At 36.7% G+C, this 17,844-nt stretch overlaps 1 protein-coding gene across 1 annotated transcript in view; it reads right to left on the minus strand.

Moving 5' to 3' along the window:
* LOC108700149 (connector enhancer of kinase suppressor of ras 2) overlaps positions 1-17,844 on the minus strand; it is a 298,982-nt gene that overhangs the window by 6,791 nt on the left and 274,347 nt on the right. The window contains exons 16-19 of the mRNA XM_041574976.1: positions 17,459-17,634; positions 15,921-15,994; positions 13,830-13,901; positions 160-230 (exon numbers count right to left, since the gene is read on the minus strand). Coding sequence (XP_041430910.1) covers positions 160-230; positions 13,830-13,901; positions 15,921-15,994; positions 17,459-17,634 — 393 coding nt within the window. The remainder of the gene's footprint in view (positions 1-159; positions 231-13,829; positions 13,902-15,920; positions 15,995-17,458; positions 17,635-17,844) is intronic.

Genomic DNA, 17,844 nt, shown 5'->3' on the forward strand with positions numbered 1-17,844 from the left:
TAGCATTATATCACAATTTACTGGATAGGAAATACATATTTATAATAATACATTAATAATGTATAGGTCATTTTCATTGTGCAGTCCACGGGATTATTTTTTCTATACATGCTTTTATCAATTAGAATGAGTTTGTGGCTTGACGCAAATTGCTTTTACCTTCATTTGGTCTGGTATCCTTTTCATCTGGAGTGTAACCAATTGCTGCAAGGCCTAAACGGTTCATCCACCTATAAGAAAAAAAAACCGATACAGACAATTACACATCGGAGCTATGAATGTAAAAATGCAAGTTGAGCAGAATTGTGCCACATATGGAATTTTTACCCATATTGTCTTAGTCATGGGTGGTCACACATGGAAACTCATTTTGGAGTAGTAGTGTTCTTAGCAACCATGCAGGACTGTTAAAGTTTAATAACTTTGTATGTATCCCAACAAAGAGTCCTAAGAGGTGCAGTCAAGAATATCCACAGAACACACCTCAAGCAGCTTTTATTTAATTTAAGAAGGAAAGGTTATAAGCAGCAGTATCTCACAATTGGCTAGCAGAGCAAGGGAGTGACAACACCCAGCTATGCTTAGTCTACTGTTACATGGGGGCTGGAATTTGCCTGTTTAATATGCATGCCGAAATTCTACAGGATCAGTAGCCCCCTCTTCTGTTCGCATAAGGAACCTTTATGTCAACTCTGCTGATTTTAGGGATAAAAATGCTAAGTCTCACATTTCCTCCCTAAAAAAAGCACAGTGTGTTCACGCTGGAGCTGACATAATGCCTACTTATGTGAACAGAAAAGGAGGCTACTGCCTACGTAGAGGCTGATTTTTGCTCTGTGTATTTCAGCAGGTCGATTTCAGCACCTGTGTGGCACTAGCCTTTGAGTTGAGTATGATGTTTTGGGGCCCAAACTACTGTACCTCTGCAGTTTAATTACATGCTCTTCTAAAAGCATAGCAAGTTCAGTATTACCATTTTCTTCCACAAGATGTCAGTATCACATAAAATGGAAAACTGCCTATAACACCCTTTGCATATTATGAACAAATTAGAAACATTAGTGTTTTGGATCTCTGGCAGTGAACCAGTGCTACAAAATCAGGTGTGAAGTATAATAGTAATGCTTTATTAATGTATATTATTAGGCAAAATGAAGGCAGCTGCTCTAGGGTCTTCTATAGTCATTGACTATATTCTTACTTGAATTTTGAATTTATCTACTGTTTTCCATTGCCATGAACCCACTGATGATAGATGAGACCACATGGCTTATTATTCATCACTAGGTGGTAGCATAATATTGCTCATTTGAAATGAAGTCTACTAACATGATTGCATGTATATGTACTCCACTATACTTGGTCTTTGCACTTATTTCTCAGCTATGACTGCTTTTGCTCACAGCACACCATTTCATCTTTGAAACTTGGCTTGGGAATGCTCAGCAAGAATGTTGTAATGTTGGTAAAAAATAAAGGAAGAGTTGAGAACTTTTTCACACTTATAATATAAGCCATCACATCTCTTTTTCCTGTTTGGTAATATTATGGATCAACAATGTTGAACTCACAGGGAAATACACCACCCTGAAAATTTTCATTGGCTAAGTATGGGTTACTAATAGCATCTGAAACAATCTTGAGTTATCTGTTGAACTCCTCAAATCAGTATATCCATAGATTCCCTTTGTCAAAGCTGCTAAACGGCTTCATTTCTGATCATTACTTATAGCATAAAGAATTTGTGTGAAAAATATAATTTTTAGATTGGTAATGACAAAACATTGTCTTTTTCTTTACTACATTTACAGTAACTTTCAATCAATCTACTGACTGACCCAACAGCTGTCATGCACTCTATACACAATATTACAGCCAACCTTACAGATCTAATTCTTTCTGATAGAAATACTTGACCCTGTATGAAGTGATAGGTAAATACAGCTTAAACAAAAACAGCAATCACTGTTAGAAAGTGAACGAACTGTTGGGCTATGATAGATGCTGTGTATTAACTTAGCTCCCTGCTGATTGTAATTAGTAGTGTGACTAGTTTTCTTAGGCCCATGGTATCAGTGGCCTCAGTTCTCTAAAGAGCGTTGACAGTGGAGGCTTCTCATTTCATCATACACCTAGATCTGGAGATTGTCGTGGTGGCAGAGTTAGAGTCCTCCTCTTTCCTAAGTGGTAGCTTTATCAAGGTTTGAATTGAAAATTCGAATTTTCTAATTTGTCATTCAATTGGAGTTTTTTTTTTAAAAAAAATTGAATTAGATTTTTTGAGATTTATCATACTCTGGCCCTTTAAGAACTCAAATTCGACTATTTGCCACCTAAAACCTGCTGAATTGCTGTATAAGTCAATCGAAGAGGTCCAGGAATCAATTTGCAGTTGTTTTCAGCCTTTTTTTCTGAGAAAAAACTCTAATCAAGTTTTTATATTCGATTCAAATTTGATTTGATTTTTCGGGTCGATTCTATTCATCTGAGTTTAAAATTTTTTATTTTATTAATACATTTTCGAATTTATGGGGGTTTAGAGGAGTTTGTAAAAACTCACTTGAACTCGAAAAATTGACATTTGATAAATGTACCTCTAAGAGGCAAATTTATTATCGAATAAATTCGATTAATAAATTTGAATTTGAAAAAAAAATAGAAAATCAAAAATGTACTGTCTCTTTAAAAATTTGACTTCGGCTATTCGCCATCTTCGAGCCAATTCATTAACTTCGAGTGAAGGATTCAAAGTAAAAAAACTTCGAATTTCGAAGTGATTTTTAGGCTACTTCGACCATCGAATGGGCTACTTTGACCTTCGACTACGACCTCGAATCGAATGATTCAAACTAAAAATTGTTTGACTATTCGACCATTCGATAGTCAAAGTACTGTCTCTTTAAGAAAAAACTTTGACCCCCTAGTTCGTCACCTAAAAGCTACCGAACCCAATGTTAGCCTATGGGGAAGGTCCCCATAGGCTTGGCTACGTTTTTTTGGTCGAAGGATAACCCTTTGATCGTTGGATTGAAATCCTTCTAATCGTTCGATTCGAAGGATTTAATCGTTCGATCGAACGATTATTCCTTCGATGATACGATCGCAGTATTTGCACAAAATCCTTTGACTTCGATATTCGAAGTCGAAGGATTTTCATTCCCAGTCGAATATCGAGGGTTAATTAACCCTCGATATTCGACCCTTGATGAATTTGCCCCTAAGTGTTTTTTGGGTAAAACAAATCAAATTCGATCGAATGGGCTATTCCTTCGATTCTAAATTGGCCAAATACGGACCTATTCGATCGAAACCGGACCTAATCGACCAAAAGATACTTCAACTTACATTCGGTTGGTCTTTTTGATTTCGAATTTCGAAGTTTTTTCCATTCGAAATTCGACTCTTGAGAAATATTCCCCTGAATATAAATAATAATAAGTGGCTCTAAATAGTAAACAAAACATCAGTGGGAAACTACATACAAGAAAAAAAAGTGTGGATCGACAGAAAGACCGTTTTTTTGACTATTTTTCTATGAATCAAGCTTTCTTTGCCTTGAAGCTATTTGCCATTGGGTTCCATGATCTGCTTTGGTTCTGTATAGCACAGAGGAATCTGAATCTACAACTTTACTTCTCTCTGATAAACAGATTTCTATTTGAAGCCAGTTAATCTTTATGCTATTGACTTCCTCTTTACTGAGCACAAGAAATTGTATACAGCAAATGCAATTATGCCTTTATTTTGCAGAGATAATTATTTATGAAAGAAACCTATGGGAGGAATTCAGAGATACAGCAACATCAAATTGATTACTCAATCAATAATTTGTGTGTTGGGGATTTAGCATTAAAATTAAAATTTCTCTTTTGTGATAGAAGAATGCTTTGGGCAAAGGTTTTTGTCTACCAAGAAGGTAAAAAATGAAAGTGCTTCTAATTTCAAAATATGCTATTTTATAAAGTATTAAATATATTTATGAACAAGTGGAACTGTGAGCTGGTTTCCTTAAAGGGGTAGTTCAAATTAAAGAGATAGTCTTAACTTTTAGTTTAATGTACAGATTAATATTTTAGGACAATCTGCAAAAGCATGTACTGCAATGCTTAATCTTGGATATCTAGTATAGGTTAATCTAAAAACAACTAGACTTGCTGAGTAAACAATGAAGACGTTTCACTACTCATCCGAGCAGCTTCTTCAGTTCGAACTGAAGAAGCTGCTCGGATGAGTAGTGAAACGTCTTCATTGATTACTCAGCAAGTCCAGTTGTTTTTAGATTTACCTATACTAGATATACCATGACCTGGATGAATGAAAATCTTCATAGTCTTAATCTTGGATATAACCAACCAGGTAGTAGCTAAATCAGAATAATAGATGAATAGCAGAAAGCTAATCCTGGCAACTTTAAACCTTTTCCATATCCTACTTTTAAATTTGTTAAAAATTGTCTATAAACTACCGTATCAGACATTATCACAGCTCCCATGTTTACTAAAGTATAATGAAACAAATTTGTCTTGCGTTAAGTAGAATTATTTACACAAGGTAGCAGTTAGTTTCAGTGTTATTTCTGGTGAATTTATTTATCAAATCTGAAAAAACACGATAAAATCGTGAAAGAAATCTGAATCGTACAAATTTTTCAGATTTGTCTGAGAAAACTGGGATTTTTTCTGATTTGACCTACAAATCCTCCAACTTTCCCGAAACCACAAAATGTTCAGATCATTGAACAAAACCCAGCGCAGATCAGAATATCAACAGGACATCCATGTGCCATTGACTTCTACATGAACTCAGCAGGTCTGAGTTGGAGTACTTTTTTTATTCAGACTTTTAACACCATTGGAGTATAATAAATCTTGAAAAATTCTAGTTTTTTTTCTACAGAAAAATGGTGTTTCCCCCTTTTAAAAGTACCACTAGAAAAAAGGACTTTAATAAATAACCCCCAACTGTTTTATCTGCTCTAAATCTTGCAGATTTTTGGAAAAAACTGCTAGTGGCCAAACTAATGAATAGTTTATATAAATTGTATTTATTAGCAATTTATGAATGTATTATTACATAAATCTATGGCCAATTAAGTTATATCAGGAATCAGTTATTTTCACAATTAATAACTTTGTAAGCATCATTCTTCCCAAGTGGAAGCACAAATTGTTGCTGCTTATGTTAAAAACTGACTTTACATCTCTCTCACTATACAATTTCTGGCTTTGGTTCACATAAATTCTCCAGGTGGCAATTAAACTTGGCAACAATTTTGTCTACTTTTGGCAACAATTCTGGTGATAATCTTTAGTACAACTTACATACCATGAATGTAATAATAGGTGATAATATTTCAAATGGAAAAATTCGAATTTCAAGCTATTTTTTGTGTACTTCCACACGGGAATAGTCCAAATTTGATTCGAATTTGCAAAAAATTCTAAAATTCGAATATCGAAATTGATTCATGTACTGTCTCTTTAAAAATTCGACTTCGATCATTCGCCATCTAAAACCTGCAGAATAGTTGTTTTAGCCTATGGGGGACTTCCTAGAACCTATTTGGAGTCAATTGGTGGACTTTAAAAAATTAAATTTTTTGGGGAAAAACTGTATCAAATTCAATCAAATGTGCTATTCCTTCGATTCGAACTGTTCAAATTCGGCCGAATACGGACCTATTCGGGTTATTTACCAATATCCGAAAAGTTATCACTGTTTTCTGCAAACTACTCTGACCAAATTCACACAGACTCCCCCCCCCTATTTATTAATACAGTTTTCTGAATATTTCTTGTACGGGAAAAAAATCAATAAAATCGGGAAAAATCGGAATCATACAAATTTTTCGAATTTGACACCCGAAACCTACAACTTTTTCGGATTTGATGCCTGAAAACAAGGAAATCTGCAGATTATTAAACAAAAAACCCAGTGCAGATCCGGATATCAATTGGACATTTGCCATTAACTTCTACATGAACTCGGCAGGTATGAGTTGGAGTACTTTTTTATTTGGACTTTAAACACCATCAGGGTTTTTTTGTACGAAAAAATTCTGTTTTTTCTCTTAAAAAAAGTCTAAACGCAAAAAAATCAGACTTTAATAAATAACCCCCTAAATGTCTTAGTTGCTTCATGTGACTACTTATAGGGGCAGAGTTATGTGAATTTTTTTACACTTTAATGTTCTCACAACTCGAATGGGAGGTTATTTATGAAGAAACTTGTCTAATATTCGATTGAATAGGAACGACTCGACAAATTCATATCGAATTTGAAATTTCCTCCAAAAAAAACCCTCGACTTTTGCACGTCAAATTTTTTTGCGTGCAACAATTTTTTCTCCCATTGAAGTCTATGGGGCATAGTTTTCGCAGCGAAACTTGGCAAAAATTTGGCTCACTACTCACTACTATTAACATATTCAAATAGTTCAAAGGCCCTCTACCATTGACTTCTACATGCTCTCAGCAGGTTTTGGGTGGCGAATATTCGAATTAGAAGCAGTGGCATGACTAGATATTACTGGGCCCCACAGCAGATTATATTTCACTCCCTCAGGTTGACCACTTTTACCAATATTTATTGAAATTATATATGAATTAGAACCTCATGGGACCCCTATACCTCCAGGGTCCCTCTATTCCTCTATAGTTATGACTCTGATTAGAAGTATTTCCAGGGTTGAGGTGTAATAAATCTCACATTCAAATCCGAGTTGGTGCTTTTAAATTCGAATTTGTGAGTTTTGACAAAAAAAAAATGAGAAAATTCAAATTTACCATTCAACCTTAATAAATCTGCCCAATAGTACTAGATAATAGATACAATAGATACAATGTATCAGTAGTGAGCCATCCTGCAGCCAAGATTCCAGTTCCCATAATACATTTCATGTTGCATAATTAACAGACCTGAAAAAAAAAGTGTGCAAGGCATTGAGGGAACCAGAGTCTTGGCTGCAGGAGAGCTGCTTTTCAATAACATGTTTCTGTAGTGTGAAAGTTCTTTCAGTTTTAAGATGTTCATGTTTGGGTTGAAATCCCCTTTAAAATGACAACTGAAGATCATGTGTTCTATAGTGCTTGCTTCTCCCATCTTTTTCTTTGTTTGGTTTCATGAACTTAGGAAAGAATTTGACAAGAGTATGACTAATATCAAGAATTGATTTAGATGTGATGTGCCCCTAGACAATTCATTTTCTGGGTCATGTAATACATGTCAAGTAGAAAATGAGAATACGTATGAAATGGAAGGCATTTTGTGGATGGCTGGGAATTCCTTATCTTGCTATCTTTGCTAAATTGTACTTGCAACATCAGTATACTAATGGGGGAATGTAATATTGGTTGCTAACACAAAATCGTTTGCAATTCATTCGCAATGCAAGTAAATATTTGCAAAGTGGAAAATGTTGCCTACATGTTGCGTACAGTTTGCCCCTTACGTGACAGTAGGATAGTGATTGCAAACTGTACAGTTTGCAATTGTGTGCAGTGTATGTCATAAAACCTATTGTTATGTTTGCTCCAAAATCGACACCACCTTCAAGCAGCTGTTAAAGGTTCGCAATGCAAAATTAAGATTCACAATTCAATAAAAGCCTATTGAAGAATATTACATTGCGACATGCCATTTTTTATTTGCAAATGTATTATTTTTTCAAATGTTATTACATTTCCCCCTATGGGTGTAGTTAGCATTGCCACCTTCTCTGGAAAGATATATTGGCCTATTAAAAAGATCGGCATCAAGATCAATTTTTTAAGGCTATGCTGGTAAAACAGCACCCAACGGCAATCTAATTTTAATAAGAAAAAATCCAAGGAGGATCTTTAAGTCTGCCAAAAAATAAAGCATGAAGCTAATTGCATTTCAGCATTTTAAGAAAGACAAGAAGTACTGAGACAAGAAAGTAGTTCAAGCTCATGTAATTATTCATGTATCAGTATGAACATGGTTGGTTTAGTGTAAACACAACAAGCTGACAAAGGCGCATTAATTTTGCAAAGCAAACTCTGTCCCAAGCCTCCTGTAGGGCGACACAGCAGGAAAAATCAACACAACAACATCCCACTGTGTGAGCAAGACACAAGCTGATTGTTAGCACACTGTTTAAGAAAATCCTCAAAGCAGAAGCCTTGGGTCAGTATTTCCTGCTTTCATCCTAAACGGTTTTAATAAATCTTAGAATATGCTCTGAACCTGGCATGGGTAGGCATTTAGAGCCCCATCTTTTTTCTTATGTAGTTTCTTGCAGTAACTAGCTGAAATGCTCTGCACAGATGAATTATTGCTGATTCCTCTTAGTTCTGAATGTTTTTATATTCAGTATTTATAGAGAGGGGAACTACTACTGGAAAAGCATTACTCTTAACACTAATTGCCTTCAGAGGTTATTTGAGGAAACAGTGTAGTATACCACAAATCACCTTTCCTGTGTAGCCAGAATAATCACTATGCATACTGTACATAGTAAGCAATACTGTAACACATGATTTCTCGCAGTGGACTTGTTTGGCTGACTCGTCTGTAAAGGTTTTAAAAATAAAGACTTTATTTTTATCATTTAATTAGTTAAGCTACGCTGTAGTTCAGCCAGCAGGTGGGCGCCAAGTCCACCTGAGAGCCTATATAAGACAGTGCCTTGCTGGGATACTTCCCGTTTTGGCCTGGAAGATCAAGTGACCAGACCCATGGGAAGGTTGGTACTGTTAGGGCCAGCTAGTGGATACCAACTAGGGTTGCCACCTTTTAGCCTGGTGGAGACCGGCAGGAGGCGGGGCTGTTATGTGGTGGGGCAGGCTGTGATGCATAGTAGGCAGGGCACGGATGCAGAGGGGATGGACCATGGAGTCGGGCGGGGCTATGACGCAGCAATCAACAATTGGCCAATAACCATGTCAATCTTAGAGAATCCTGCCCGATTTTTGACCTGGGCAGCCCTTCAAATTACCGGGCTGTCCCGGTCAAAACTGGACAGGTGGCAACCCTAATACCAGTGGTAAGTGAGTTCACTTCAGGAGTGAAAGTTAGAGAGGGCTAGCAAGCACAGACAGCCTGTTGTCCCAACAAGAAGTAATAGTAATAGGACTAGAGCCCTGAGGTGTAGGCTGTTCGAGAGCCTACGGGAGAAGCTTGGGAATTACATGTGAGGTTGTGGCAGAGAATCAGGGGTAAGAGTTCCTTAGCCAAAGGAGGCTCCCTATACAGCTAATGACACTCTTGCCAATGTGTCATACATGACAAATGCCCTGGAGGCTTCAGAAGGGAAAACGCTGTGTATGTGTGTGAGTTATAGACATTGTATGACTAAGATCTTTGTTGTCAACCAACTTCCTGGGCTAACTGTAAGCTGTTCCCCTGCAAGAGGCTGCAATTTAAGTAAAAGTGACTGGATTCATTTAATGTATTGTGGAACTGGATTTTTTGGCAGCAAAGGCCTAACATATGAACATCTTAGTGATAGGTGCCCACTAGCCACGAGGAGCCCTGTTACAAATCTTCTTGTATCTGACAAAGAGAGAATGTGGTACAACCAGGGTAAGACTGCCCTGCCACAGTATCAGAGGATCTCCTGGTGAAATTAGGGTTGCCATCTGTCCGATTTTGACCCGGACAGCCCGTTTTTTTTTCCGAATTAGGAAAACCGGGCAGGATTTCCTATGATTTACAACGCGACCGGGCCAATCGCCATGGACATCACGGAACTGCCCACCACCGTGTCATGGACTCGCCCCCATTACAACGCGGCACCACCCCCCTGCCTGGAGTTCCAGGGGACAGAAGGTGGCAACCCTTGGCGACCACCCCTTTCTTATTTTCACCATAGGTCTATATGACATCTATTACATTTACTACTATCTGCATTTAATTGTGTCCTCTTCTCTGGCGGGGCCGTAAGAAGCCATGTCTTTATTCATTCCAAATATGGTATGTGATATTTTGGTGTTTCCTTTGTTTTTTTCTACAATGAATCCAAAATCTAAAATATGTAGGAATAGAAATAAACTCTAAGGAAAAGTTGTAGGTACTTGCTGAGCATGTCAGTGAATTTCACCTGCAAAATCTCAAGTACAAAATGGCCCTTGAAGTGTTGTACACATCTGTGATTTCCATGGGAGTGCTGCTGGAGAAAAGTTGCACATGACAGATCACAGTTGTACCTTGATATTGCATCTGTTGATGTCAGTCAAAGTCAGATGCACTTCAGAGTGTGTAGTCATGCATGTTCTGACTCTCATTTGAATAAAATATTCATAGAATTCACACGGGTGTTTCCAGCTATAGTCACCAGGTGTCTGAGTAACCACCAAAAGTGTTATTATTCTCCATAATGCCATTATCCATGTCAATTACAATAACAAATTATTGTAAAGTGCTGCATTGCTTGCTGGCACTATATAACCGTGTTACTTGCTGACACAATATAAATAAATATCACCTCATGAAAGCCTATAAAGCCTTTCTCATTGATATCAGACATGAAAAAAATGCATGCTTTTGCAAAAATAGTAAAAATATTGATTATTTTTCTCATTCATCAAAATATCTCCCTACTTCTCACATTAAATTCTCTAGAAAGCGTTCACCAAAGGGCATATTTATCAATGGTCGAATTTCGAATTGAAAAAACATTGAAATTCGAATTCAAAAAGACCAACCAAAAAAGTTTTTTTGGGTCGAATAGGTCCATTTTCGATCAAATAGGGCCGAATTCAATCATACAAATCAAAGGAATAGCGCATTCGAATGAATTCGATTTGACATTTTTCCCCCCAAAAAAACTTTGATTTTTCAAAGTTCACCAATTGACTCCAGATAGGTTCTAGGAGGTCCCCCATAGGCTAAAACAGCAAATCGGCAGGTTTTAGATGGCAATTGGTCGAAGCTGAATTTTTAAAGAGACAGTACATGATTTATTTCATTCGAAAGTTCACCTCAACCTTGATAAATTTGCCTCCATTTGCATTCCATTCTTTCCGATGGGCAGAAATCTGGAAGCTTGAAATTCAGGCAGGGAAATTGTTTGTAACCCCCCCAACAAGTATGAGCATTGGATTCGTTATTTTAAAAAAAGGAATGCACTGAATCCTGAAATTGAAGTCTCAGGATTTGCGGGGTTCAGATTTGGCTGAGCCAAATACGAATGTTAAAATTAATTACTAATGTAATGAGAAATTTAAAAAAAAAACCATGCAGTTGTTTTTACTTTTTATTTTACCTTAAATCTCAAAATGCAAATAAGGATTTAGGTGTGGTTCTGTATTTGGCTGACTCTTAGAATTATGAATTTGCAGCATCCATAAGTGCAAGTTTATGGGTAACTTCACAAATTGGTAAAATTTTACTGGATTATTTCAGTCGCTAAACAATGCTGGAAAAGATTTATGAATCTGAAATGAAAGGGCAAGTAAAGGTCTAAAATAGAATAAGGCTAGAAATGCTGTATTTTGTATACTTAATATAAACATGAACTTACTGCACCACAAGCCTAATCAAACAAATAATTTATGCTTTCAAAGTTGGCTACATGGGGTCACCATCTTGTAACTTTGTTAAACATCTTTGCAAGACTAAGACTGTGCACATGCTCAGTGTGGTCTGGACTGCTTAGGGATTGTAATAAACAAAGCTGCTTGAGTTCTGCATGGCTGGGAAGTAAGGCGGGGTCTCCCCCTGCTGTTCATACGTATGATTGTTTCCCTGCTCAGCAGTTAGGGACCATCTGACAATTCCTATCCACAGCAGTAAATGAAAGGAGAATTTCACTGCATACAGTCAGGTTTCTTTTAAAAACTGTACACATTTTCTGATTAAAGTATATTGGAGATAGGTTTCTTTTTCACTAAAGAAATTAAAAATGGGATTTTATTTTTTGCCTTTACATGCCCTTTAAACATTTATTTACTTCTAGCTGTATCTATTGTTAACAGTCATAAATAATAACAATTCTTTGTTTTACTACTCTTCAGTGTATTCTGGGGAAGCTTATACCCATAATTATAAATAGTTGGAAGCATACATTAGGACACTTGCAAAAAAAACATTTTATCTTCCTTAATTGTTTTTAGTTCTAACAAAATGGAATACATGTTAAGCTTAAATTAATGATTATTAAACTGTAGCTTATACTTTGATTTGGATTTTAAGAATATACAAGATTTCTGCATCAGTAAACAAATATGTTAACCTTTGTTTGCCAAGTTGCTTTGATACGTCCATGCCAATTGTTGTCAGGGAATATGAAGCTTGGCATGGACACCCAAACTCATACTCTATGCCCCAGACATTTATCTTCTACATTGCCTGCCACATTAGGGGGTAGATTTATCAAGCGTCCAAGTGAAAATTCTAAATTCAAATTCTAATTTTGAAATGCAAATTTTCGAGTTTATTTTAGTGAAATTGGATTAGGGAATAGTTACATTTCGATTTGAGTTTTTAAAAAAAAAAATAGAATTTTCAAATTTATCATGAACTGTCCCTTTAAGAATTCAAATTCGACTTTTCACCATCTTAAACCTGCCAAATTGCTGTTTTAGCCTATGGGGGACATCCTGGGATCAATTTGGAGTTGTTTGCAGTCTTCCTGAAAAAAACTTGAATCGAATTCGATTCAAGTTTTTACAGACTCCCATGAACTCTAAATTCGACCCTTGATAAATCTGTCCCTGGAATTCTGGAGGAAAGCACAGAACACAGAAGGGTTAGCACATGGGGGCCCTGTACCCAATATCTGCCTTAAATAGGTGGTACATAGAGGAGGTTATCTATCAAAATCTGAATTTTTCAGAATTTTTAAATAAAAAAATCAGACTAAACTAAAATTCACGATTTATCGTTTTTATCAATAAAATACTATAAAAAATTGGATCGACAAAAATAGGAAAAATCTGAAATTTTTGGATACATAATGATGCCCAAAAAGTCCGGATTTTTTTGTGAAATTGGTGGAAAAGTTTGGATTATCGTGCGAAACCCAGCGCAGACAATAACATCTTCTAATTGCAAATAGGACCTCTGCCATTGACTTCTGCAGGACCTCAACATGTTGAAGATGGAGTATTTTTGGATTTGGACTTTTTGCAGCCTCGGGGTATAATAAATATAGAAAAATTTGTTTTTTTTTTTCAATAAAAATGTGGATTTTATAGTAAAAAAACTCGAATTTTTCGAGTTTTCTCCATTAAGACTTTAATAAATAACCCCCATAGTGTGTGTGTCACTTTAAAACCATGTCTTGCATTTTCTGAATGGTGCATAAAGTAAGGGTCTGGCATGTGATGCCAGTGTCCACAACCCACATCCTCCCAGGTTTCACCTCTCTAGTAATCTGCACTGAAAGACACAGGGAGCACAGCATAGAGGGAGAGGCACACCTCTTTGACACATAGGGGCAGATTTATCAAAGGTCGAAGTGAAAATTCAAATTTCAATTCGATTCGAATTTGAAAATAATTAAAAAATTAGAATTTTGAAATTTATCATGTACTGTCTCTTTAAAAATTTGACTTCGACCATTCACCATCTAAAACCTGCCAAATTGCTGTTTCAGCCTATGGGGGGACCTCCTAGAACCTATTTGAAGTCCATTGGTGGACCTTGGTAAAAACTTTGATTCGTATGCGCTATTACGTTGATTCGTATGATTCGAATTTGATCGTAAACAGACCTAGTCGATCGTAAACGGACCTATTCGGCCAAAAAAAAAATCGATTTTTTTAATAGATTTCAGTTTGAATTTCGAAGTTTTTTTAAATTCGAAATTCGACCCTTGATAAATATGCCCAATACATTTGAGTACCCATGCATATGAATCTTACCTATTCATTTCTTCAAGACAATCAGTAGCAAAGAAAAAGCTCTTAATTTTCGGATGACATGCTTTGAAGGCACTGCAAAAAAAAAAATATATGTATGTATATGTATATTGTTAGGAAAAAGGCCACATATTATACAGTATAGTTCCAACTTTAGTCGGATGGAACAAAAGCAGCTAGGAGATAGACACAGTTTTATTTTTACAGTGAAAGCTACTATACACTATATTCAGCCAACGTAATCTGCTTATCAGTTGTTTATGTTTGTATATAAAATGTCAAAACCTATTCAGGCTTTATACCAACAGTTACTGACATTGAGGGCATTGGAAAAAAGCTCTTTATTACCCTAATTGACTTGTTGCTTTTGTGATACAGTGGATATGATGATGTTGTGGGGTAGCTTATACTGTTGCAAAAAAAAAACAACTGCAATATCCTGGCAATGAATGCAACTTTTGTCAGATAGAATGAACGAAGAATGGGTTAACCTTCAAGATTAAATACAAAACAGATGGTTGGGTTGATGATACAAACACAGTTAAAGGGTGCTGATATTTGCAAATATGTGTGATTATTTATACATTTAGCTGTTATTTTGCACAGTTTCATGGCTGTGTTAGTGGCAAGCTGCACGGAAATCTGATAAAACCATTTATATAATTCTCTATGGAACATTAAGACTTTGTAAGAGAAATATAATTGAGATTTATATAACTTGAATGTAAAATCTAAGTTCCTACTTTCTCCAAGCGAAAACACTTGGAAATCTGGCATTCAGATTGTATCCTGTGATTCCTTTTAGTGATCGTAGAGATAGATCCAGTATGTACTAGCTGCTATGAGACATTAGAATATTAGCAAATACTGACAGCTTTGAGAATTAATTTTATTGTTTTAGTGAACAAAACTAAATTCAATCACAGTCATTACAGCTTTCTGAGATTTATCAGTTCTATCTCCCGTCACTCTATGGGGTAAATTTACTAAAGCGCGAAGCAGCTAACGCTAGTGCAAATTCACCAGCGTGACGTCATTTCGTTACTTCGCTGATTTACTAACGGGTGCTGGCGTAAATTCGCTAGCGAAGTGGACCTACTCTAGCGCTACTTCGCACCCTTACGCCAGGCGAAGGGACGTAGCTACGCTAATTCACTAACTTGCGCATTTTACTGAGCGTTACCTCTTGCGCCAGACTTGCCTTCGCCAGCTCAGACCAGGAGAAGTGCAATAGAGTAGATAGGGCTTGCTTCAAAAAAAGCTGGCGTCTTTTACTTTTTTAAGGGTGATAGGCTGAAAAAGATCGAAAAATGTTTTGGGAGTACCCTCCTTCCCCCTTACATTTCCTAACATATGGCAACTCAACGATACAGTGGGCACATGTGTAGGGCAATAGAACACCTTTATTTTATTTTTTAAAGGTTTCCTGGGCCTGTGTAGTGTAATGTAGTTGCTGCAGCATATACATCCATTATATTTTAACTTTGCGTCGTATGCAAATTAAGCATCGCTAGCGTAATTTCACTTTGCCTGATGAAGTAACAGTAGCACAACTTCGCTACTGTTCGCGTACCTGAATGCAACTTCGCATTTTAGTGAATTTGCGTAGCGCTGGCGAAACTACGCCTGGCGAAGTGCAGCGAAGCTGTCGCTGGCACAACTTCGGATCTTAGTGAATTTGCCCCTATGCCTATCCCCTGCTCAACTAAGCCCAGGAAAGCAATCATTTCTGTACAATAAAGACCTGAACAAATATGGAGATAAGGGATCTTCTGTGGCAAACTATACGCAATATCTCCTATAGTTTCCAATTATAGTGCAATAAAATTATATTAAGATACATCTCTGGGTCTAATATATGTTTGTACAATCTGATTTATACTGATGTATAACACACACATAGAGCTTTTATTGATGAACTGATTTAGAATTTGAACAGTAGCAATAGGAAGAAGAATAAACGGCACAGTTTATGTTGGTGGCGTTGTCTGGCCAGGGACAACAGATTGTTTTTATTCTGCTTAGCACAAGTTGGGAATTAGGGCCCAGTATGTTTTTATTTTAATACTGCAACCAATTAGTATATTTACTTACTGTTTCTTTCTGCATTCAATGGCTCGATCTATCCTGAATTCAGGTAAACTAATAAAACCTTCTGCCTTTTCATTCTGCAGTAATACAACACATAAAAAAGAAACTGCTGGTTAGATTGGCGTGAAGCTGGCATGTATTAAGCATATTTCATTTCCATTATAGTAAGTAGTGAAATAATGACCTTACCAGAAGCACAAAGTGTAGCCCATATGGGAAGGCCTAAGAATATTGGTGGTGTGGGTGATTGAGAATGCCTTGTAATGGAGTCATTGCTGTAGTAACCATACTATTTCAAAAGTAGCAAACTTTATCAGTGTGTTTGGGTGAAAATGGTGCAGGATGAATTGCATTATTTACAGGAGAAAGAAGAGGGTGGGGGTTTGCCAACAAATTCTGAAAATTCACAATGGTCCAAGAATTACCAAAATGACATTATAAGTATTGTTTATTTATAGTGCCAACTTATTCTGCAGTACTTTGTGGATAGCATTCATCATACACATTTGTCCCTGCACCAGTAGAGCTTACAAGTCCATTTCAAATTCACACACACTATGGTCAGTTGCATCAGGAGCCAATTAACCTTCCTTCATGGTTTTTTTTTTCCAAGTGTAGGTGGAAACCCAGGCCAGCATGGTGAGAACATACAAACTGCCTGCAGATAATGCCATGTCTGAAAAGAAGCTTAAAGGGATACTGTCATGGGAAAAACATTTTTTTTCAAAATGAATCAGTTAATAGTGCTGCTCCAGCAGAATTCTGCACTGAAATCAATTTCTCAAAAGAGCAGATTTTTTTATATTCAATTTTGAAATCTGACATGGGGCTAGACATTTTGTCAATTTCCCAGCTGCCCCTGGTCATGTGACTTGTGCCTGCACTTTAGGAGAGAAATGCTTTCTGGCAGGCTGCTGTTTTTCCTTCTCAATGTAACTGAATGTGTCTCAGTGGGACATGGGTTTTTACCATTGAGTGTTGTTCTTAGATCTACCAGGCAGCTGTTATCTTGTGTTAGGGAGCTGTTATCTGGTTACCTTCCCATTGTTCTTTTGTTTGGGTGCTGGGGGGAAAAAGAAAGGGGGGTGATATCACTCCAACTTGCAATACAGCAGTAAAGAGTGACTGAAGTTTATCAGAGCACATGTCACATGACTTTGAAGCAGCTGGGAAATTGACAATATGTCTAGCCCCATGTCAAATTTCAAAATTGAATATAAAAACATCTGTTTGCTCTTTTGAGAAATGGATTTCAGGGCAGAATTCTGCTGGAGCAGCACTATTAACTGATTCATTTTGAAAAATATTTTTTTCCCATGACAGTATCCCTTTAAAACACCTAACCATGGTGTCACCAAGCTGCCCATATCCTAAAGCTGCTACTATCATTTATTTATACAATATAGAATTAGTCTTGTGAATGTATGATTTCATCGAGTTTTGCTTGAAGCATGTACAGAGGTATTTTGTCAGAATAATGATACTTCTGCCACATGTATATACAGTATAAAGAATCCGTCTTAACTTTTGCTGCTACTTACATTTTGATTTGTGTACCAGTACAGTGAAGAATCTTTAAGAATGAACCAGTATTTTTTCCACTTTTGTGTGAAGTAACCTTTGGCATCTTTCTTTTTCCACAGCCAGCCTTCACAGTCACCATGGCCCAAATCTTTGCAAGAAATCCGCCTTCTGCTTCCACCGGGAAGGGAACTTCCTGAGAAAGAAACATAAGCTATGATGTCCAAAAGAAGGCCACTGGCCTCATAACTTCTTCTCATTGCCAACATATTATATTAACAAAGTAATAATATGACCTTTTGTGGTAAAGTCCCAAAACTTCATAGTGACCTAAAATGTGCCTGTCTTTGTGATATGGTCATGATCGAATCAACATTTTACAAAACTTAACATAAACCTTTCTCTC

The sequence above is a fragment of the Xenopus laevis genome, chromosome 8S (assembly GCF_017654675.1).
Source record: "Xenopus laevis strain J_2021 chromosome 8S, Xenopus_laevis_v10.1, whole genome shotgun sequence".
In the NCBI taxonomy this organism is placed as follows: domain Eukaryota; kingdom Metazoa; phylum Chordata; class Amphibia; order Anura; family Pipidae; genus Xenopus; species Xenopus laevis.